The 23,766-nt window shown below is 34.8% G+C and overlaps 1 protein-coding gene across 2 annotated transcripts; it reads left to right on the forward strand.

Moving 5' to 3' along the window:
* The first annotated feature begins 3,719 nt into the window (after positions 1 to 3,719).
* LOC107692414 (interleukin-23 receptor-like) lies at positions 3,720 to 17,736 on the forward strand. Of its 2 annotated transcripts, XM_016491456.1 has the most exons (15): positions 3,720 to 4,028; positions 4,125 to 4,397; positions 4,776 to 4,893; positions 5,074 to 5,237; positions 5,426 to 5,562; positions 6,449 to 6,605; positions 6,692 to 6,774; positions 9,172 to 9,370; positions 9,503 to 9,691; positions 9,852 to 9,950; positions 11,506 to 11,661; positions 14,243 to 14,419; positions 15,152 to 15,239; positions 15,407 to 15,497; positions 16,526 to 17,735. In XM_016491456.1, exons 1-15 carry the CDS (start codon positions 3,965 to 3,967, stop codon positions 17,117 to 17,119), a joined length of 2,589 nt encoding a protein of 862 aa, XP_016346942.1. In that variant the 5' UTR covers positions 3,720 to 3,964; the 3' UTR covers positions 17,120 to 17,735. The 2 variants fall into 2 exon arrangements, with proteins under 2 accessions (XP_016346942.1, XP_016346943.1); XM_016491457.1 differs by lacking the exon at positions 9,852 to 9,950 and having other exon boundaries at positions 16,526 to 17,736.
* The last annotated feature ends 6,030 nt before the right edge of the window (positions 17,737 to 23,766 follow it).

A 23,766-nucleotide genomic window follows, 5' to 3' on the forward strand; every position in this document is an offset into this window, starting at 1 on the left:
TATTGTCTTAACTTTGATAAAGAATATCTCTTTGGTTTTGAGACTTTAGTCTTTGCAACTTCAGGGATCTTATCTATGCACAATCAGCTTGTAACACTCCAAAGAGAAAGGAAAACTTGAAATCGCATCACATGACCCCTTTAATTGTACATTCACCTGCGTGCTCGAAAAGTGTGGTGAGCTTTGAGCGAGGTGAGCCATTCCTGTCGCGAGGCTGATGACAAAATGTGCGATCTATTTGAATTTTATTGAGAAATTGACACTTTAAAAAGCTATGGAAAAAGTCGAACATTGTCTAAAAAAGGCACATAAACTAAAAAGACATAAACTAAAAAACTAAAAAAGCTTAAAGAAAACATAATCTTGCACCAGCACTAACATAAAATCTTTTTAAACTACTCATGACCACCTTTAATATAATTTATCACGTTTTATTGTAGGCTTATTTATTGTGGTAGAATTTGTAATAGATAAGGGAATAGATTTTTCCCTATAGATTTGGGTTATATTACAACAAACTGTGGCATGTTGTTTCTAAATGTGCAGGACAGGCTGTTGTTTTTCATAACAAATGGTACAAAAAAGTCATTATTGGCCTGGTAATGAATAGGCTAGCCTTATTATAACAAATGCTACAGTTAAGAACTATGGTATACATTTTCATAAGAGCACGTCAGAATCGACAATCATGTGTAAAATAGGTTCTAATTATGAGTGATGGAAAAACCTGGCCTTCACATATTCCAAGAGATAGCATAGATTAAATCCTTAAGCGCCTGATGAACTGTTAAGGAGTATGAAATAAACAATATCTATATAAGAAAATGTTAAGTTAGATTGACTTCCCATAGCATGTTGAACATGTACAACTATAGCCTGTGCCTAAATAATATAAAATACATTAGGCCTATATATCCTATGTAAACAAATGTAATTGTTAACTAGGCTATTACTTTATTGCAGTTATGTTATCAACCAACTTTGCATGTGTGGATAGCACAAAATACCATTTTACAAAAATAAACATAAGCAAACAAACAAATAAATAAACCTTTTGAGGGAATCTTGACATATTAGTGCAGCCAATCAAATTTGATGACCAGAACTAACTGTTGATCGATATAGCAACATAGCACCTTGGAGGACCACGCCCCCTTTCAGACTCAAAGACCAAAATTATGCATTGCTACATACTTATTATTTTTGGGTTATTATGTTTATAATGCTATTCAGTGTTGGGGAAAGTTACTTTTAAAAGTAATGCATTACAATACTGCGTTACTCCCTAAAAAAGTAACTAATTACGTTACTTCGTTACTTTTTATGGAAAGTAATGCGTTATATTACTTTTGCGTTACTTTCACGTTACTTTTTAAATATGAACAGGGCTTGATTGTTTTTAATATAAGAAGTTCTATTTATAGCAAATGTAAAAGCCCTTTCACACCAAAAAGTGTAATGAATAAACCTCAGGCTGAAGGAAAAGTAAATTCACGTCTGTACAGTAGAACGCAGGAGAAGAAACACTCTTCAGCAATAAAAAAAAAACAATGAAGCACAATTGTTAGTTTATCTAAAGTCATTTTTGCATATTAGTATGGTTGAACTGGATCAGCAAAGGTCAGCAGAAGACATTGGTTAATAAAATGGGATTAGATACATTTGTGTTATTTAACATATTTAATTATTGCAGGTTTGCTGAATTCTGAGTTTGCATTTCACTGTTTTAATTCATTTTGATGAATACTAAATACTCGCGTTACTTGTAATGCGTTACCCCCAACACTGGCTAGTATTAAATTCATTTGATTTAGTTTTGTGTAGTTTGCAAATTAAATAAAAACAAGAATAACAACAACACACACACATAAAAATGGTATTTAATCAATTTTCAATAGTTTCATTATAACTGTGACAACCTAAAATGATTATTAGCCCACATTTTATATCACCAATTAATAAATATAAACAGGTTTCCATTTTCTGGGTATATTAACAGTTCAAAGAAGCAGGTGCTGACTGTTTTTCAAAAAAATTAATTGAGGTCAAAAGACCACATTCTGTGCACACTGGATGTTTTTATGTTACAAAATGAGGACAGATATATGATTAAGTTGCTTTTTTAACTCTTTCTCTTTGATGCTATTTAATGTGATATCTGATCTGATATCTGATAAATCATCCATTTAATAAATAGGTATATGAATCTTTCTCATCACTTCAAATTATCCTAAAGTAGTCTAACAGAGGTTCTTTAAATATAGATGACTCCTGAGATAAAGTCATAGGTCAGCAACTGTCTAATCAAATGCTTTGAAGTGACAAAGGATATGAGTAACCATTGGGAGTGTTTTTGTGATTAACACAAAACAAGTGTGCATATTTTAATATGTCTATTCATGTTCACAAAAGAAAAAGTTATTAAGGTACATTTATTGAGTTTAACATACAGTACAAAATAATGAGATATTTTAATGTCTTTCTTTCTTTCCTCCTTTCTTTATTTATTTAAAACGTGTGGTCTGTCTTTGTGGTTTAGACGTGTCAGTTTCACACAAACTGTAATTGTGGGACTGACACTAACCTCATTGTTTTCTTTTGTTTTGTTCATTTTTCAGTTTCCACACCTTTACGGTAAATAACTTGATCCCACAGTTTATGAAGAGCTTATCATTTTTATTTTTTATTATTATTATTATAAATGCCTCTTCTTATTAATCTACTGTTAGTGCATTCTTTGTATTACTCCTCAGATTCACCTTATCTATGTCAGTTGGTTTTCCCCAGAAACACTTTGAAGATTAAGATGGAAAGTAAGTTTTAAAGAGATCAAAAATCTGGGGCAGGCAGGAAGGCTGTTCTGTGGTGTTGTTTTCACACGCTGAGCACATGTGAGCGGGAACGTGTGAGGAGATCATGGGTAATTCAGTCTGATTTCGTTGTTCCAGAGCCTCACATTTTTAGCTGTCTTTAGTATGTTTAAGTATATTTTTTACTATATATCAACAGAGCTAGTTTGTGTGTAAAATGTATGTTTAATGAGAGGCATTACATCAGGCTTCATGAGGAAGTTTTACTGAATTAATGAGTATTGTTCTCTTCCTCCACTGGTTTTCACATCCTCCTAACATCAAATGTGCCTTATGTCAAGTTGTCAGCCCTGTGGATCAAGCTAGTGAACATCTATATGATGGAAACAGCAGAGGAGCCCAAACTGAGGAGAAATCACTGTTCTAAGTGCAATAGAAAAGGTTTGTTTGGTTTTCACTTTTTCTGCAATGACATGTGCCCTTCTTCTACTGCCATTTGATGTATCATATCTTACTGAAGAACATATTTTTCAGTTTTGGATTTGAATTAACACAATTCTTTAATTCATTACTTTAAAGGTAAAGTTAATGTAACATCAGCATATTTCATTTTATGTATGCTGTTCAGTAGAGTAACTGTTTGAACGCAGTTAATGAACGGTGATGACTAAAAAGGTGGTTTAATAGGTAGGATGCATAACTGCTGAAACACACGCTTCAGAGTTTCAGAGCAGGCATAAATACCACAAATCTAGGTCATTGCCCCTTAAAAGAGCAAGACAACTCTGAGTAAACAAGGTTGACATAAAAAAGAGTAGGCTTGTAACATTACTATCTCTCATGTGAACGTTGACTATTTACACAGATCACAAGCTTATCATGTTCTGTTAACATTCAACCTTGGCGGTTTTTAAATGCCTTTGATATACTCGTGTGCACATATACGTGACCTGTTTTATGTGACATCTTTAAAAAGGAATGGTGATATGGAAGGCAACTCACTTTATGTTCTGACTACATGCTGATTTGCTTCATGCAAATGCATTTGAGAGGACAGGAGAAGAAGCTTAAGGACTAGGCATGACGTGTGGGAAAAAATATTTGACTCAATATTCACTGATCAACATTGAGACCCAGAACAAGAAAGGCATGAAATGGATTTTTTCATCAGAGTCTGGCAGGTGGTCTTTTTTCTCCTTTTCAGCAGCAAATTCTGTGGTGAGTAAAGTCATTGTGACTGCATTTGTTTTACATTTTTTGAATATGTTTCATGATTAAGCTTATAACTGAATAGGGGTTTCTCTCTCTGCTTAGACTGCTACAGAGTCAGTTGTGTTGGAAAGTTGATAGTAGACTCAGATGTCATCCACCTGGGCTCCAACTTAACTGTGGGTTGCCAGTCAAACACTGAGCACTGTGGCAGACACTTTGCCATAGTCTTCAATGGACAGACCATTTTCGAAACAGTTAACTGCTCTGTAATAAAAACACAAATAGTCATCAATCAGCCCAGTTTTTGGCTACTCTGCAAGGTGAAGGAGGGAGACACATGGCACACTGTTTGCGGTCAAGACTTCAAGGCTGGCTGTAAGTTCATATGTTATGTGTTTTCACACGCTCTGCACCATAATATCTCCAATAACTGGCTTATTCAGGTCAAAATATTATTTATTACGACTGAAGCAATCTGACTAAATCCATTTAAATGATTTGAAGGGTTAAATAGCTTAAGGAGCTTAAGAGACACCAGCACATGTATTAATGATCAATAGATCATGTACATGAAATATAAATATATATGAAAATATATGAATGGAAATTCAGTGACATTTGTGACATTCATCAACCATTAATTCCCCATATGTGTCTCCTTTGGTTAAAAATGCTCGTTAGTTGTGAACATTCTGTACAATTAACCAGATTTTGATTACGAATATCCAGCTATGAATTAATTTTCTGCTTTAGACCCTCCAGGTAAACCGAAATTCAGCTGCGTCACATACCAAAATTCAGAGTATGTTAACTGCTCTCTGATGGTCACAACTGAGACATATTTATTTACAAATTTCACAGTGACATTTCAGTAAGTATTTCTTATTCAAATGTTATTATTTTAACAGTTTGATTACATGAAGACGGTATTGTATGCTTAACCATATCAGAATGTAACAGGAAGTAGAAACTTTTCTCAAATATAGAGTTAAAAATCGAAACAATCTTTCTTGTGCTTTATGTTTCTTTAATGTCTTTCTTCCATGCAAAGTGACAGAACTTCCCAGTTCTTCCAGTATGCGATGAAGAAAGATGGTCATGTCTCTATTCCACGATCACTGTTTGTTGAGAACATGACATACAAAGTCCATGTAAGAGGTCACAATGCATTAGGAGAGTCACACTCTACTTTCAACTTCTCAATCTGGGACATTGGTAAGAGACTAAATTACACAAACTTACTCATTTCTGAAGCACTTTCTCATTTTGATCATATCATGATCTCTTGATCTTTTTCTTTCACTCAGTAAAAGTGCTATAGAATATATATTTGACATACCAAATGTGCATAGATTTGTTTAGCCTGAATCATATGTTGATTTTATGACATTGTTTTTGTTCAGTGATTCCAAGCACTCCAGAGATAACACGAGTTGTGTTTGAAAATGGCACTCTTTCTCCTACAATATACTGGAATGGTTCAGAAGATAACCTGAAACCAATTTTGAGGTTCAGAGAAGCACATTATGACCCGGACTGGGTGAGAGTCAAATGCTGATTTCTAATATAAAAAAGTTTATAATTAAATGTTTTTTTTTTAATAATAATAGTTCATAACAGGAATAGTTCATCCAAAAATGAAAATTTGCTGAGAATTCGCTCAACCTCAGGCTATATCCAACATGTAGATGAGTTTGTTTCTTCATAGGAACAGATTTGGAAAAGTTTAACATTACATTACTTGCTCACCAATGGATCCTCTGCAGTAAATGGGTGCCGTCAGAATAAGAGTTCAAACCACTGATAAAATCACAATAATCCACACAACTTCAGTCGATCAGTTAATGTCTTGTGAAGAGAAAAGCTGCATGTTTGTAAGAAACAAATCCATAATTAAGGCATTTTAATTTTAAACCATCGTTTATGGCCAAAATACGAGTCCATAATCCATAATAATGCTGCAGTGAAAAAGTCAATCCTCTCACATCAAAATCTACCGACATATTTGTTTAGAACTGTTTTGGACTGGGTTGGACTTAATCTGTGTATATTTTTCTACAGTACTGATTCAGACAAGACAAGAAAGCAATATTATGGATAGCCAGAAGCGATGGTTTAAAGAAAAAAAATTCATAAAGATGGATTTGTTTCTTACAAACACACAGCTTTTTTCTTCAGATTATGTTAATTGATGGACTGGAGCTGTGTCAATTACTTATGGATTATTGTGATGTTTTTATCAATGATTTGAACTCTTATTCTGATGGCACCCATTCACTGCAGAGGATTCATTGAGCAAGTGATGTAATGCAACATTTCTCCAAATCTGTTCTGATGAGTACATTTTCATTTTTGGGTCAACTATTCCTTTAAAAGCAAGCTATCCATTAGCTGTCTTAGAGATTTTTGCTATCATATTTGATCAGCGCCTGGGAAGTGTGAAGGAGCTCCTAGATGGATGTATTCTGATGCAGGAAGCCTTAGAACCATTGATACTCTATCAGTTTGAGCTGAGAGTGTGCGTTACGTCAACGAACTGCAGCATGTGGAGTCATCCCTTCAATATAACCAGCCCAGGAATAGGTAATTCCTTTATAGTCACATTAGGTTAGTCGATGTGTTTTACCTGCATATTGTTTTGACAATAATTTTGTTTTAATATGTTCTAGCACCCTCACACAAACTTGATGTGTGGAGAGTCATCAACAGGACCAGTACTCATGGACCTCTGAATGTCACAGTGTTGTGGAAGGTAACAGCACCACCTACTGGACAGATAAATTATAAAATGAAATTAGGTTGTTGATTTCAAACAAAGGAAAAACTCTATATAACACAAATTACTGTTTGGGGTTGGTAAGATTTTTTTAAAGTTTATAAATAAATATAAATAATTTAGCACTCAAGCAATATTTCATTTTATTATTATTATCATATAAAAACTTTTTTTGTGTGTGGAAACCATGATACTTTTTTTCTTCTTTAAAGAATAAAAAATTCAAAAGAACAACTTTTTTTTTTTATTGATTTTAAATGTTTTAAATAAAGTAAAAAATAAATTAAAAGTTTTTACTGTCACTTTTGTCCCAATTAAATGCAAAATCTTTCTGACCCCAACCTTTTGAAAGTTACTCATTATACAGCAATGCATTATACTTAAATATCAACCTCCTTTTGAAAATTTCAGCATCTCTATTTGTGCAAAAGAGTTTACATGGTCAATGTCACATATTTTCTTAGTGATTAGTGACTCACAATTCTTACATAATTCTTATTCATTTTAATTTTCTGTGTTGTATTTATTTCAGTAAGTATTTGTTAACCTAGATTTTGAATTCCAGATTGTCACTGTGGTCTCAGACGTTTGAACCCCACTGTATATTTTTAATGAAAAACATGTTATTTACAGATGTATTAGTGTCATTCTCGGAAGTAGCTTTCTATATAAATATACCTATTCTGTGAAGTGATTAAACTACTGAGTCTTTTAGCATTTTCTGACATTACATTACAGCATAAAAGATGACTTAAGCAAGTGCTCACTCATTAAATCTCTATAGGAGAGTCCCATGTACACTGGTGGATGTGTGATCTCTCACAGTTCTTCAACAGGTGTCTTGGTTTAGCAGCCCAAATTAGTTTATTGTCCAGGTGCACTCTAAGTACTTTTTGTCATTAAAAATATCATTATTTATTCACTTTCATGGTGTTCCAAAACCACACTCAGAATCAGTGGTTCCATGAAGAACCTTTAACACCATTGGACAAAAGTTTTTTTTTATTGTGGAAAAAGGTTCTTTAGATTATCAAAATGTCTTAGAAATTAGTGATTTTAAGAACTGATTACTAAATTGTTGTTTGGGGAACCTAAAATGGTTCTTCTATGGCATTGCGTCGAAAACCCCTTTTGGAACCATGATTTTAAAAAGTGCACATGACTTTCTTTCAGTGGAATAAAAAAATTAGATATTAGTCTGTAAACTGTATTCCTGGTATTTTGAAGACATACTTTAGCTTTTTGTGAGGAACAGACAGAAAATTAAACCAGCTTAGTTTTTTTTTTTTTTTAAAGTCATACCCTGATGCAACAAAATATGAAACTGAGTATGAAACAAGCTTCACCGGACTCTTAAATAACCAGCAAACCAGCTGACCAGTTTGGGGTGTGTAAGATTGTTTAAAGTTTCATTCACCGTAGCTGCCTTTATTTGATCAAAAATACAGTAAAAATATTAACTATTGTAAATAACGGTTTTCTATTTTATTATAATTTTAAATGTAATTTATTCCTGTAATGTGAAAGCTGAATATATATATATATATATATATATATATAATCGCAATCAACCACCCCTTTAAGTCATGCCCTGATGCAACAAAATATGAAACTATATATATATATGTAACAATGTAAAAGATTCTGTCACTTTTAATCAATTTAACACATGCTTGCTTAATAAAACTATTTCTTTAAACAACAAAAATCTTACTCACCCAAAACTTTTAAACAGTAGTGTTGTTCTACCAGTTAACTAGATCTTTATGTAGGGCTGTTTTTCTGTTTTGAAAATCCAGTTGAACTTGATCTACAGTCTAAGATGGTTGTTGTTATTTATTGTAGTGTTGAGGTCATATTTTGCTAAAAATACAAAAAATTAGATATTAGTCTGTAAACTGTATTCCTGGTATTTTGAAGACACACTTGAGCTTTTTGTGAGTAACAGACAGAAAATTAAAGGGCTACTCTAACCAAAAATGATCCATTACCGTGAGTCCATAATATGCAAGTAGTCATAGTTGGTGCAAACATGACAGTAATCTGTAAGACTACAGCTGATGAGTCAGTGTTTTCTGAAGCAAACTGATAGTTGTCTGTAAGAAAAATAAAATTATATTTTTCATTTATTTTAACTATAAACCATAATAAGAGAATCTTTGGGTGGACTACACCTTTATTTCTCCATCCCACGCAAGAAGCGAGTTTGTGAACTGGAGCAGTCCAGTTTGAGAATGAATCATTCAGTTCAGTTTGTGAACCACATCAGGCAGCTCATTGAAAGAACTGACTAAACAGAATGATTTATAACGTCACAGGCCTTTGCCCTCAACATGAACCCACTTGTTGACTATTTATTTCTCTTTCTTACAGCACTATAAACCAGAATATTACAGTGGAGATGTGTTATATTACAAGTTATCTTATAAAGAAGAAGGCAAGATCCGTGAACTGAATTGCTCAGCTCATGTCACTCATCAAACTCTTCAGCTGAGCACAGCAGAGGTTAACGTAAGTGCTGTGACAGCAGCTGGTTCCTCCCCACCTGCACCTGTAAGCTTGACATATACAGGTGAGAACCTGTTTATTTATTTATTGAGTTTTGTAGGACTCACAGAAAGTGATAGTATTCATTTATCAGGCATCTACATGAGCTTAGTCTACATGAAAATGTTATATTCTTTGCTGTGTATGTGTGTCACAGGTAAACCAGCCCCCATGATAACACATTTAGTTCCAGCAGCAGGGGGCAGTGTGCTTCTAGCATGGGATGTGTCTCATTACAGTGAGGAGGCGAAGGGCATTCTGGGTTTTGTTGTGCAGTGGCAACAGAGCCCAGTACACATAGAATGGAAGAGATTAGGAAAAGACTATAATATTACATTCCTACAAGGTAAGAGTTTTGCTATTGATCTTAACATCTAAGGGTTAAAATAAAAAAACAGTTAAAAACACAGTCTAATATATTTTGTAGATTAATGTAGTTCACATAATAATGTTCATTATTCAAGTTTCATCATAAAACTTGAAAAATTCTGAATTTGTTCTTGCAGGTATGCGAGCTGGTGTCCTGTATAACATTTCATTATATACTGAAGAAGCCAGTAGAGTTTCAGACCCTGCATTTGTTCAGGTTTATGCAAAGGAAGAGAGTAAATTCATGTTTACTATATTTGCAGTTTTTCTCTCTTGCTTTCATCCTCTGTGTGAGCTTTATGTTGTTGCTTAAATACTGCTATTATTATTATTACTATTACTTACAAAAGCACACCTGTTCTGTTTTGTGTAGAAATTTAGTAGGTGAGATCATTCTTACTTAAATGTAATATTAGTAATAACTTAAAGCTCAATACAGTCATATTTTCAATGTTTTTGAAAGAAGTCTCACCTAGGCATTTATTTTATTTTTTTAACGATACATTTTTTAGGAATTTTTTTTTTGGATGAATAGAAAGTTCTAAATCATAGCATTTATTTGAAATAAAAATATTTTGTAATATTTAAATGTATTTTTTTATGTGTTGATTTAATCCTTGCTGAACAAAAGTATCAATTAAAAAAGTACTGACTCCAAACTTTTGAACTGTAGTATACATAAACATTTCCCATAACTGTTCATGTTTATGTTACACTTCATATAAGTTTGGATGAGGTTTTATCCTAACTTTTCATTTTATAATCCATTCTTATAATACATAACTAAGTTTAATTATATCTGACTCAATTAAGTTATGCATTTGATTAACATTATTACTTTTACTTTACTTTTTACTTTTACTTTTAGTCATTTAGCAGACACTTTTATCCAAAGCGACTTACAAATAAGAAAAAGTAATTAGTAATTAAAGCTAAAACTCTGTAAATACTATATATATACGCATTTAAGAAAATAAAATAAATTAAATAAAAATGACAAATGCATACAACAACATTTCAAAACTAAACATTTAAATGAAAACAAAAAAATAAAGCTAAAAACAATTCAAAATATTAAAAGAACAAAGGTATGAGTATAATAATGATTCTAACATAACACTAAGCCAAACACCAAAAAACAACTACATATGTGTATGTACAGCCACACACATATACATATGCATGTACATATATATATATATATATATTATTTCATTTCCATTTTGTATGTTGAAGTACTGAAATAACTAAAATTAAATAAAACTAAAACGTAATCAAAAACTTATATAGACATAATAAAAAACGAATAAAATGACAACATTACTACAACTGTAACAAAAACTAAAATAGATAACTAATACAAATCTACATTAGTTGATCAGTAATCCTAAAAAAAAATAACACTGAGCCAAACACACATGCTAAAATAACAACAACTTACTGACACATTGTAAGAAATGGTTATAAGAAAACTGAAACAGAAGTGAAACAAGTAGTAGGATATTACAATTACTAATATGTCAAAGATGTTTTAGGCAATGTTTCAGAACATTAGGCTAAACTTTAAAAAACAAACAAACAAAAGAGCAGAAAACGTTACAAGAATCCCTGCTCTCCTTCTAAATTGCCACAAGAGGGCGGTGACAGTGAATTTGTCAAAAGAAGTCAGTTTATGAGTTTATTAAATACAGTAGCATTTAAAAAGGTTAAAGGTTAGTTTTTATTATTTTTTAAACATTTTCCTGCTCAGCGATTGAAGGGTCACTTAATCTCTTAAATCCACTTTTTCAGAGCCTCTAGCTGGTCCAGATGTATCAATTACCAATATAGGGAAAAAACAGATTTTGATCCAATGGGATGAGCTCAGCCAAGAAACACAAAGGGGATTTATCACAAACTACACCATTTACTTCCAGAGACATATTGACGAGAGACTTCTTCAGAACAGTGAGTAAAACAGCTGTGTGAGTGTGTTGTGCTGTGGTTTGTGTCAATGTGGCTGAGGGGAGGAGTCACATGGTTTGTACACATGGAATCAGAACTTTTGTTTGTTCGTTAACGCTGCTCAATCTAAAAAAACAATGTTTTTTTTGTTGTTGTTGTTTTTTTCACAACACCTCTGGTGTCTTTAACCTCACTCCAGAAGTAATGCAGTGCACCTTTGTGCATTTAGCAGAGTGGAAATACTTTACCTGTCTTTGGTTTGAGACTCATCACTGTCACACCCACAGTTTGACAGCAGGGGTTTCCTCCATTTACTGAAAGAGTTCACATCCTTTTCCAGTAACCCCACTCCCCTACACTTCTACACTACTGGTCTAAAACTGATGTTCTGTGTGTTGCTGAACTATGACAGCAAACCATTTAGTGTAAATAAGTTAATGATTTTGTTAGCAACTAACATGGGAACCACTTTTAAAAGGTTTTATGTCTTGTTGCATTAGTGGATTATTTAAAATCCATAACCAATATCCATGCTTATAAATAAATAAATCTATACCAGCAAAAGCCTAAGCTGCTGGTTTTAGCTGGGCTTCCAGCATGGCAAAGCTTGTGTTTAACTGGTTTAACTGAAAAGTGCCCAAAACCCCCTATAAAGCCAACAGACCAGCCAGACCAGGGTGCAGACCAGCTCAAACCAGCTTAGCTTTTTTATTTTTTAAGGGGTGGTTCACTGTTTTTTTTTCTAGGCTTGATTGTGTTTATGGGGTGCAGTCTAACATGTGTTAATGCTTGGTTTTTTTTTTACGCATTATTTTTCACATAATTTACCTTTATTCCACACCGCTCTGTCCCTTCTTTGAGAAAAGCGCTGATCATTTCCTTCTTTTATGAAGCCCCTCCCTCAGAAATAGGCAATGGGCTCTGATTGGTTAGCTAGCCCAGTGCCCCTCACCTCAGCGGCATGTGCTCCGGTTGTATTGTAAACAACGGCGTTGTTAATAGCGCTTATCAGTTTGAGCCCGATTACGCGAGGAACAGTATTGAGAACTGCTGCTTTAGAACATTGATTAGATTAGAATCTAATATAAGAATAATGATTAGAATGGTTAGAAGACAGAATCGCGATTCATATATGAATAGATTTTTACGTGCACCTCTAGTTTTCTCTTCCTCTTCTCTAAAGCAGCGCAGCATGGCCTCTCCCCCTTTGCTGCCTTTTCCCGAGGGCGGGATTTATCTGGGTTTGTTACGTCACGAACCCGAGAAGTAATTTGTTGTAGTCCCTACCAGCCGTTTTTGTAGGCATTAAACTGCCAGAAGAAGATATCTCCGTTTGCATTGAACTTTCAGCTTCGTAATTTTGCAGATATTGTTTATGCTCAAACAGCAACATTACACACTAACGTTAAAAAAGTGAAATCGCAATCAACCACCCCTTTAAGTCATGCCCTGATGCAACAAAATATGAAACTATATATATATATGTAACAATGTAAAAGATTCTGTGACTTTTAATCAATTTAACACATGCTTGCTTAATAAAACTATTTCTTTAAACGAGCATAATAGGACCCCTTTAAACAAAAAAAATCTTACTGACACAAAACTTTTAAACAGTAGTGTAGTTTTACCAGTTAACTAGATTTTTATGTAGGGCTGTTTTTTTCTGTTTTGAAAATGCAGTTGAACTTGATCTACAGTCTAAGATTGTTGTTGTTATTTATTGTAGTGTTGAGGTAATATTTTGCTAAAAAAAAGAAAAAAGAAAAAAAAAGGAAAATAATGTAGAGGTGTTGGAAAAAAGATGTCACTCTCAAAGGGACAGGCCCACATGTCAGATTGAAGTGAAACTGAAAACTATTCACAGATGGGCTTCACATGCTTAAGAGTGTAGCAGGTGACTTTCAATTTCTAACGTTATAAAATACTTGTTGTCACACAAAATTATTAGAGAGTAAACTGCGGTTTATATGTTAGTGGGCGTTCATATGCCCTGTCTGATCCTGCTGGGCGTCAATGTATTCACGTATTCTCTAGAGTCTCACTAGAATCTCTTGAGGGCCTCTGTCTTCTGTGTCATTCTGTGTCTTTAAAGTTACAGCTCCGGCTGGCACGAATGAGACTAAGCAGCTATTCTTAAACATGTGGCTTCAGGGCATGGCAGGAAGTAGAGACAACAGCGGAAAGCAATGTGGCTATGTGCAAATGTTTCTGTCTCCAACATAAGCTACTCCAACCAAGCTGTTAAACAGACATCAGTAACTAAAAAATGTCTGTTATTATCCAGTGGCATAACACTAACAGTGTTGTCAAAAAATGCTGAACAGACAAAAAAAGTACATAACAGCTTTCTGGCAGTGTTAAATATCTCCACCCTGCGGAACAGTTACATGAGCATTTTATGTTTCATTTTTTATACTCTTAGATCTTTGACCCTTAACCATAAAACCTGGTTCAAAGACAAACTGTCAGTCAGCTAACTAGTCATTGCTAAAGTAGAGTGTGAGTGATGCAAATCAATGTTTAATTATGTTCTGCTGGAAGAAACACTCTTCATCTCCTAATGTTCTATGTGTTCTTGCAGAAACTGTGCCTTATGCATTTACTAGACCTTTGAGTTGGGAGTTGCAAGGCCAACAGGAGTGTTTCGATATCCTGGTCTCTGCATGGAATTCTGCCGGTGAAGGGCCCAAAGGAAAGCCTGCCACTTGCTGTTGTCACAGCAAACTATCATACCAAGCTGGTTCAGACAAGACAACAGGTGCCTTTCCTTATGAAACAGATGAAAAAGATCAAAGATCTTTGAAATTAAAGGAGTGCTGAATTACCTATGTATAGAAACTTTGACCTTAAAATCACATTAGTTCGACCACAATCAATTACAAACATGGATATTTCTAGAAAGCTTCTGCAGAAGTTATTATTAAGCGGGGAAGAGTGTTTGGAAGTTCAATATTTGTTAAAAAGATGTGCAGATGTGATGTTGCTATATTAAAAAAATAGAATTCTGTCATCTTAATTTACTCATCCTCATGTTGTTCCAAAACTGTACAACTTTCTTTTGTCTGTGGAACACAAAAGAAGATATTTTGATGACTGTTTTTGTCCATAGAGTGAAATTCATTGAGATCCAAAACAGCACTGGACCACACTGACTTTCACTGTATGAACAAAAAACCCCGAGACATTTTTCAGCATTTTCTTTTTTTTGTGTGTGGGTGTGTGTTCTACTGATGAAAGAAAGTCATACTGTCCCTTTAAGAGAATCAGCATGAGGTTCAGTGCACATTCTGACTACAATATAACTCATTGTGTAGGGTAAGGGTTAGAACTGCATACCGTGCATTCACAAGACACTGAATTATAATCATGCATTATTCATAGAGTGTGCACTTATAAAGTAATTTCAAAGATATTAGGAACAGTTAATGCAGAATTGTTCCAACAATAGCATATCATGTGTTTATCTTAATGTGCTTAATTGTGTTTCTAGGTGGAATGATAGCTGGAATTTGTTTGGCTGCTGCTGTTCCTATGGTGATCCTGGCCAACCTAATGTACCTGAAATGTGTGCGGCAAAGGTGACGTGCTGAACTAGGGGGTTTTGATTTTACTGAGTGTCTTCACTTTCATTTGTGCAAGTAGTTTCACAATGTGTCTCATGTCTGCAGTATTTCATAATGTTAAAGTCACAGTGTGTGTGTGTGTGTAACTGTTATTTTATTTCTCAAAAAAACTCACTTTACAGAATGATGAAAATGTGCATGTCCATTGGAGTCTCTTGGATTTTCGAAAATCTACCGAAATTTGATAACAGCAATGCTATAAAACTACTAAAGGTAATAATGTTTATTTATGCAGGGTAATTTTAGTTAAATGTAACAATCATAATGCAATATTATGAGTTTGGAGGCCTTCTCTAAAACAAATACAACACAAGTAATCTTGTGATGTCAGTTTAGTTAGTAGCTCATAAGGCTGGATGGGGTTACCTTACAATTCAAAGATCAGGCACGTTGTGTTCAAATAGAAGTACTCTATTTTCACTCTTCTAAAGCATACTGAACTTCAGGAGGCCATGGATCCTCAACATAACAGCTAAGTATCTGCTGGCATCAATTGGATTTGAGAAAAGTAGTATTCACAAATCAACTGGACAAGAATACTGACTCGGTATCCTGTTTGGCATGTGGACAGATGGCCTGAAAATGGAACCTTTAAAAAAAATGCAAAACATTTCATATTTTTGAGAACATTTTCCACCAGAAAGAATTTCCCCCACTATGAAGCACAGTAGCAGAAATGTCATGACCTCAGTATCCGTCAACAATTAAAGGAATAAACAGAACTTTGACTATACGAAACTGTAAAATAAGATGTAACACAATAGCAGAGTTATGAAGTGGTTCTCAACCTTTCTGATGCCTTGTCCCATGTTTATGCCTGTTATAAATGGAGATTTGGTTGCTAAATCTATTAGCTGTTGTCAATATATAACTAACTAGTGGCTATGCAGCATGCTTTTAATTGGAACGATGGTTGTAAAAAAAAAATAGTTAAGAAAAGAGTGAAAAAAGCAGACCACACATCCTAAAATTATCACTGACTTGATTTACACAAAAGGCATGTTTGCATTTAAAACATGAGATGCAGAGAAGTGGAATGGGAAAAAAAGAAATGCAGAAATGCCAAAACTGCAAAAACACTGTGGACAGCCCCTAACAATCTTGTAATGCTCAGTATATATTAATATGCATTATAATTATGATACAGTATTGCACCTGTTATTGCAAAAATAATGTTAGAGGTTGACATTGTTTTCATACTGCATATCCATACTTGTTAATACCATTTTTTTTGCTCTCAGGACGACAGCTATGGCCCTTGGGGAGCTCTTCCTGGAGACAGCGATCCTCCCTTAACTCCCATTGAGGAAGTCTGTCTGTCTTTGGAGAGGCAAGACTCTTATCCAACTGTGCTTCATGTCACAGAAATGCCCACGACAGACCTGTTTTGCATTGATTCTCCTTATAAACCTCAGCAATTGACAGCTTCACAGAGAAATGAAGACTTCTCTGAGACTACAGAGGAAGAGCTAAAGGAGGAGGACCAATTCCCTTTGTTGGTGTCTCCATCACATCATGACTTCAGCTGGGATTTAACCTGTATTCCCGTGATACACAGGCGTCTTAATAGCTTCTTAGCTATGGATGGAGCACTGGGATCTTTGGGCATTCTTGAAGACCTCCTCGCTCCCCCTCAGACAGCCTCCAATGAGGACGGAGGAGTGGAAGAGAATGAGAGGATTGTGGAAACAGGAGATGTAAATCAGAGCACTTTCACAAGTCAAACTGTACTACCCAATGACCTGGAGAGCTGCCTCAGAGGGCCTGTCTTTGATTCCAGCCCATACTCCCCACAAGGGCTTTGCCAGAGTTTTTCAGTTCCAGAAGAGGGTTAGGCACTCTTTAGAACACATTTTTAAGAAATATCATGTGGCAAGAGTACTTCTGAACTATATGCGCATGGATGTGATTTAGCCATAAACACAAGCATATACAGGATCTTGTATGGCATCATCTTGTACATAAAGCATTACGTTTTTTTCAATTATTTTACAGTGATGATACTCTATTTTCTCTGTATTGTCTACATATTGTCTGCTATTTTGTGGCTTTAGTCAGATACATCTAAATCACATTGTGGTTTCCGCTCACTCTGCGGATAGTATCTAAAATAAGTACTGTACTGTACTGTATGTTGCTGATCAATTTATTCATAGTAACGTCGTCCTCTTGAATACTGTTTTGATACAAAAGAAAAGATATATGACTGACACACTGCACTTTTTTGTGCTTAATTGTACTGAATGTGCATTTGTAGTGTACTTCAAATATATATATATATATACTTGCATATAATATAATATTAACTAAAAATCCACTTAAATGTGAAGTAACATTATTTATGTGAAAGTGTACTTCACTTAAATGTGAAGTAAGTATATTTGCGATACTAGTCTCACCTAGCGGAATCACAAAAATAAAGCATATTTTTGCACAATGTTTGAAAATTACCTTAAGATTATTCTTATCCTTACAGTATCTTCTGTTATCTGGGGCTTGAAAGTAAAGAGTTAACGTGTTGCAAAAAATTTTTACCTTACCTGTCAAGAAGAATTTCCGTACGTTCAGCATCTCAATGTAGTCAATGAACAATACACTTGGTTAAGAGAATATATTTTGACAAAAAAAAAAACACCTTTGAGTGTACTTAAACACTTTCATGATTATGTTTAACACACTTAAGTACAGTTAAAACAAGTGCAATTAAAAAGTGCATGAAATGACATACTTAAGTGTGTTAAAAAAGCACTCTTATGTTCAACTAATTGCATTAAATATAAATTTAAACTATAATACCATTTCATTTAATTGTAATTAACATGCAATTAAGTGTCCAAAAACATTACATTCATATCACACTTAAGTATATTCTTTTAAAGTACATTATTTCAGTAAAAATATGCTAAAGTGTACTTGTTTTCACAAGGGAAATTCAGATGAAAGTTCATCAGATCAAATATGAATTCTGAAGACAAGTAATTTATTCAACAAAGGTTTGAAAATGTAATAATCTGAGGCAAACAAAAGGATGAGAGACTAATATATGCGTGTGTGTGTGTGTGTGTGCATGAATGTCCCCATAAAACATGGAAATCCAACGTGTGTGTGTGTGTGTATGACATTCTGCTCACACACACATATATATATATATATATATATATATTTATTTATATATATATATGTATATACACACTGGGGGTATAGAAAATAATCACCCTCTTTACAATAATCACATTTTGTTGCATTGCAGCCTGAAATGAAGATGGATTTGATTTATCCTATATTTACTCAATGCAACATAACATCCAAGTGAAAGATATAACACCAACATGTCATAAATAAATAAATTGGAAAAAGGATCAGCCCCTTGTGTTAGTATTTTGTTGAATCACCTTTTGCTTTAATTACAGCCTTTAGTCTGTTGGGATGTGTCTCTAACTTTGCACATTTGCAATATTTGCCCACTCTTCTTTGCAGAACTGCTCAAGTTCAGTTCAATTTGATGGGGACTGTTTGTGGACTGCAGTCTTAAAGTAATTCCACAGATTTTCAATGGGATTTAGTCTGGGCTCTGACTAGGCCATGCAAGGACATTCACCTTTTTCTCCTTTAAACACTGTGTGCTCAGTTTTGCTGTGTGCTTTGGGTCATTGTCATGTTGGAAGGTAAACCTTTTTCCCATTGACAACTTTCTGGCAGAAGGCAGCAGATTTTCCTCAAGAATTTGACGGTATTTAATTGCCCCATCCATTTTTTCCTTCTATCCTGACAAGTGCTCCAGTCCCTGCTACAGAGAAACACCCCCAGAACAAGATGTTACCACCTCCATGCTTTACTAGGGGCGGACTTAGTGATTTGGGGGCCCTAAGCAAATTTCAGGTATGAGGCCCCAACACAATAACTGTGCTCTTTTACGCCTAACCCTTATTTTGCTCGCTCGCTCTCATAGTTTATTTATCCCTTCACAACCAGTAATTAGTCAACCTGATGCTGTTCTAAAGCCATATTATGCTACCGTTTTTTCAGATCATGAAAGAAGATAAAAAAAATGCTTGCACTTGTCTATTTAATAAATTGTAAACTTTTTCAATCTTTTTACAAACATGAAATTATCCCATGCAACTCATTCCATAGTCCAAGAGTTCTGAAGGCATACGGTAGGGTTTGCCGAGAAACAAATAAAAAATGAAAATAAAAAAATAATCTATTATTAAGCAAAAATCTCCAGTCATCGCATTCGTGCATTTATGCGTGTGCGTGGCAGTTCACGCCAGCGCGGCAAAGAAACGCACACAAGAGAGTCATTTTGAGACGTCAAGACAAATACAATTATGAATTGAAACACAATACTTTCTTTACTGAGGTGAATATCTCTGTTCTGAGACAGTCATATACAGCCTAGAATGCGCGCAAAGAGCACTCCCTCTATAATCACTAAAAGCTGTCACTCACTTCAGTTCATTGTGATCTCATAAGCTCTCTACACTGCACAATGAATCTATGTTTTACATTGTATCTACACTTTGTTATAATGGGAGGATTCGAGAGCTTGCAGAACACAGCACTTAACAAAAACTCTGCATTTTTGGCGGTGAGTGGATTCTAACTTATACACTTCTGGTCATTGCGTTCAAGAAATCAACAGATATGTCTGTGATTGGCTACATTGCTCAATGATGCAAATATGTTTTGAGACAGTCATACAGTAATATACAGCCTAGAAAGAATGCGCACAAAGTGTGCTCCCTCATATAATCACTAAAAGCTGTTACGCACTTCAGTTAATTGTGATCTTACGAAATTCCGTTAAATCTCTTATTTACATCGTATCTACACTTTGTTATAATGAGAGGATCCGCGAGCTTGCAGAACTCAGCAAACTCTACATTTTGAGCGGTTAGTGGATTCTAACTTAAACACTTCTGGTCATTGTGTTCAAGAAATTAACAGATATGTCTGTGATTGGCTACATTGTTCAACGTTGCAAATATGTTTCTGCGATATCAGATGGGGCCCCCTGATTCCCTGGGGCCCTAAGCGGCCGCTTACCTTGCTTATTGGTTAAGTCCACCCCAGACTGTAGGAATGGTGTTATTTGGATGGTATTGGATTTCAGCCAGACAGCCTATGGTTTGGTGTTCAATTTTAATTCAATAATTGAATAATTAAATTGTAGTCTCATCTGCCTCAGAATCTTCAAGGTGCGTTTTAGCAAAGCTCAGTCTTACTGCATGTGGCCTTTCTTGAGAAGTGGCTTTTTTCTTGCAACCCTCTCATACAAGCCACATTTGTGGATAATTTGTGATATTGTCACATGCACACAATGACCACTCTGTCATAAATTCCTGCAGTTGCTTCAGAGTTGCTGTAGGCCTCTTGGTAGCCTCTCTGAGCAGTTTCCTCCTGGCTCTTTCATCCAGTTTGGAGTGACGTCCTGATCCAGGGAGGGTCTGCGTTGTACCAAATACCTTCTACTTCTTAATAATAGACTTCACTGTGCTTCTAGGCATTGATAAAGCCTTTGAATTTTTTTTGCATCCATCTCCTGACTTGTGCCTGTCCACAACTTTATCCCAGAGATCTTTTGACAGTGCCTTGCCACCCATAGTTTAGCTCTTTTCATGCTGAGCTAATAAAAATGATACAGCTGATCACAGTTGAAAGTCAAATGGCTTTGCGTGCCATTTAGAAGGTGATTAGATACATCTGATTGAGTTTACAAGTCATTTTTAGGAGGGGGGGTGATTCTTTTTCCAACTCAGTGATTCTAGTTTTTTTTTTCTTTTTTTTTTTCTGATATGTTGGTGTTATATCTTTCACTTGGATGTTATAAGTTGCACTGAATAAATTGAATAAATTAAAACAAAAACTGTGTCCGCCCATGCCCACTGTTTAATATATGTGTGTGTGTGTGTTTGTGACATTCAGCTCATGCTCACAAAGGACGAATGTATGCTGGCCCAATAAATATAGATTGTAGGAGAAAAGTAATCAATAAAATAAATTAAAAAAAAGGAACTAATAAATTTCTTGTACCACAACTGCAGGTGTTTCAAAGCTCAGTGAACAGGAAGCACACCTTTATATTTCAGTGCTAGTTTACAGGAATGGTGGTAGGTTTCAAGTGTATATACATTCTAGAGGTATGATTTTCTTGTTTAAAATATACAAATCACTTTACAAATCGCTTTATGAATGTTTTAACCAATCAATGAATAAAATCTGGTGTATATACATTCTTGCAGTGGGAATATAACTGCTTATAATCTTTGACACAGTGAGATGGTGGATAGAACATATTAAAAACCTGCAAAGCTGCGTTTGCCACGCTGCATTTGACATGTATAACCTTGTTAACCTGACATGTTTATACCATTAGCCAGTGAGTCTCAAGTTGTTCATTTTGGTTCTCAGTTACACACCATCCTGCAGAGACACCTGCACCGCAAAGCTGTTTTTAAAACTTCCTGAGAAAGTACACATGTCACCCTTAAAAATACAGTTCAACATCTCACACGTGAGGAGATGTCATCAACTCATTCGTAGCACTTCTCCGCACAAACATGCCACTCTATTATTGTGATACTGAACAACACCTTTCGAGATGATGCACAGGAACTTTAAGGGTGGGTGGGCAGTCTGACCTTACAAAAGCACCTATTTTGCCCCTTTATGATTATGATAATGCATGTAACGTGAAATAAGCTGCCATATGTTGCACTTGAGAGCAGAGAAAATGCTTTAGAGAAAACATGCAACAACAGCTTGAGAAAGGCTTTTTTCGTTTTTTCAGCCTCTTCAACCTTTAGATTTGGAATAAATATTCTTCATGTTCTATTGTAATTAACTAGTGTTTTGTATGGGGTCCCAGGGTCCCAGGGACATTGAGGGATAACCACTGAGGTATATATATAGTTTATTGTTCTCCCTGATATATTATTGCATTGATGAAACGGTTGTTTGTACATTGCTTTAGATTTTCTGTTCATTTAAATTTTAAAATATCATTAGTTATTGGTGTGCGAATGGTTGTTGTTTGTTTTTTGGGTGGTCTGTTGATCAAGTCCGTTTATTTTGGACTGCAGGACTTTTTATTTTATGTGTCACGAATCATTCCTGTTATACATTTTTGTTCCCATCATTAGGCTAATTGGGTAAAATATTAAACATGCCATTTTTAAACATGTAAATCCATCCATCCATTTGACTAGTGTTCTTGTTGGCATGAAAACTGACAATTTATTAATAAACATTCTAGGGTTTTATTCACTTTTTTCCCTGTAATTGAAATGTTTCATAAATATTTTCATCATGTTAATCAATCTTTTAATATTTTTCAATTAGTTTTCAATTCTATTAGGTTCAATGCTGTTAATGAGTAAATAATCAAGTTATAATTAACAAAGTTTAAGTGCATAGCCTTACTAGAGCATATTTCTTTTAAAAATATTCTCACCTTTTCAAACAAAATGCAATTCATGACTGTATGATGACCGTTATGATTACTGTGTCATCTGTACTTCACAATACAGACACGAACAAAAACATTCCTGACTAACAGTATCCTACAGTATAGAGTGCAGAGGTTACTGATGTCACGGGCAATCGTTACTCATTCGAGTTGAAGCAAATCAAATAAGACGTCGCGCGCTCTCAGGTCTTCAACAGGATAGCGGGAGGAGATGCGCTTGACGGCTCTACTGCCACATTAAAACTCACAATCAGCACCAATGGCCAAACCGAACAGTTCTGTCCCATGGGCAGGGGTAAGTATATAACTATGTTATATACCACCAAATCTTGAAAAGTGTTAAAAGTGTTATCTTAACCGATGAACCGTTCTGGTCTTCAACTCTCAAAATTACGCGACATTGACGCGACGTGACAAACGCTCTGCTATTGTAATATAATACATGTATAATGCTGAACTATATAGCTTCGTTTGTTGTAGAACACGTTCTTTTCCACCTGTCTAAATGATAAAAGAGTGACTTGAATTTCTCAATAAGGAAGTAAAATGGGAAGGTAACGCTTAAAATCTCATGAATGGTTGTTCACAGAGGGTCTTGTGAGTTTGTGTGATCTTCAGCACTGAGCTCGATGTCTTCTGAATGTACGTGGTCGGTCCTTGTAATGTTGTGCTTCATCCTGGCTACAGGTGCACATGGAGGTATGACATAATTATTTGCAATTTACGGGATTTTCTTTAGATTCGGGCGATTTCATGGGCCACGGGGTTGACTTGTATTCCAACAAACCACGTTTTCCCATTATCTGAAGTTCTTGGAAACTGTATCATGGCTTCAACGTTTATTCTTGCTACTTCTAAAAAAGCATGAAAATACAATTTTGTTAATATTATTTATCGCTAGCTATAAAATTAGGCTCAACGAGATTAAGGCCTTTTACTGAAAAAAAAAAACTAAAGTCATCTGGATCATTCTCATTTCTAGCATATAATGCTATTAAAGTTATTAAAATT

Source organism: Sinocyclocheilus anshuiensis, unplaced genomic scaffold (genome assembly GCF_001515605.1).
Source record: "Sinocyclocheilus anshuiensis isolate Anshui unplaced genomic scaffold, SAMN03320099.WGS_v1.1 scaffold70, whole genome shotgun sequence".
Lineage (NCBI taxonomy): Eukaryota > Metazoa > Chordata > Actinopteri > Cypriniformes > Cyprinidae > Sinocyclocheilus > Sinocyclocheilus anshuiensis.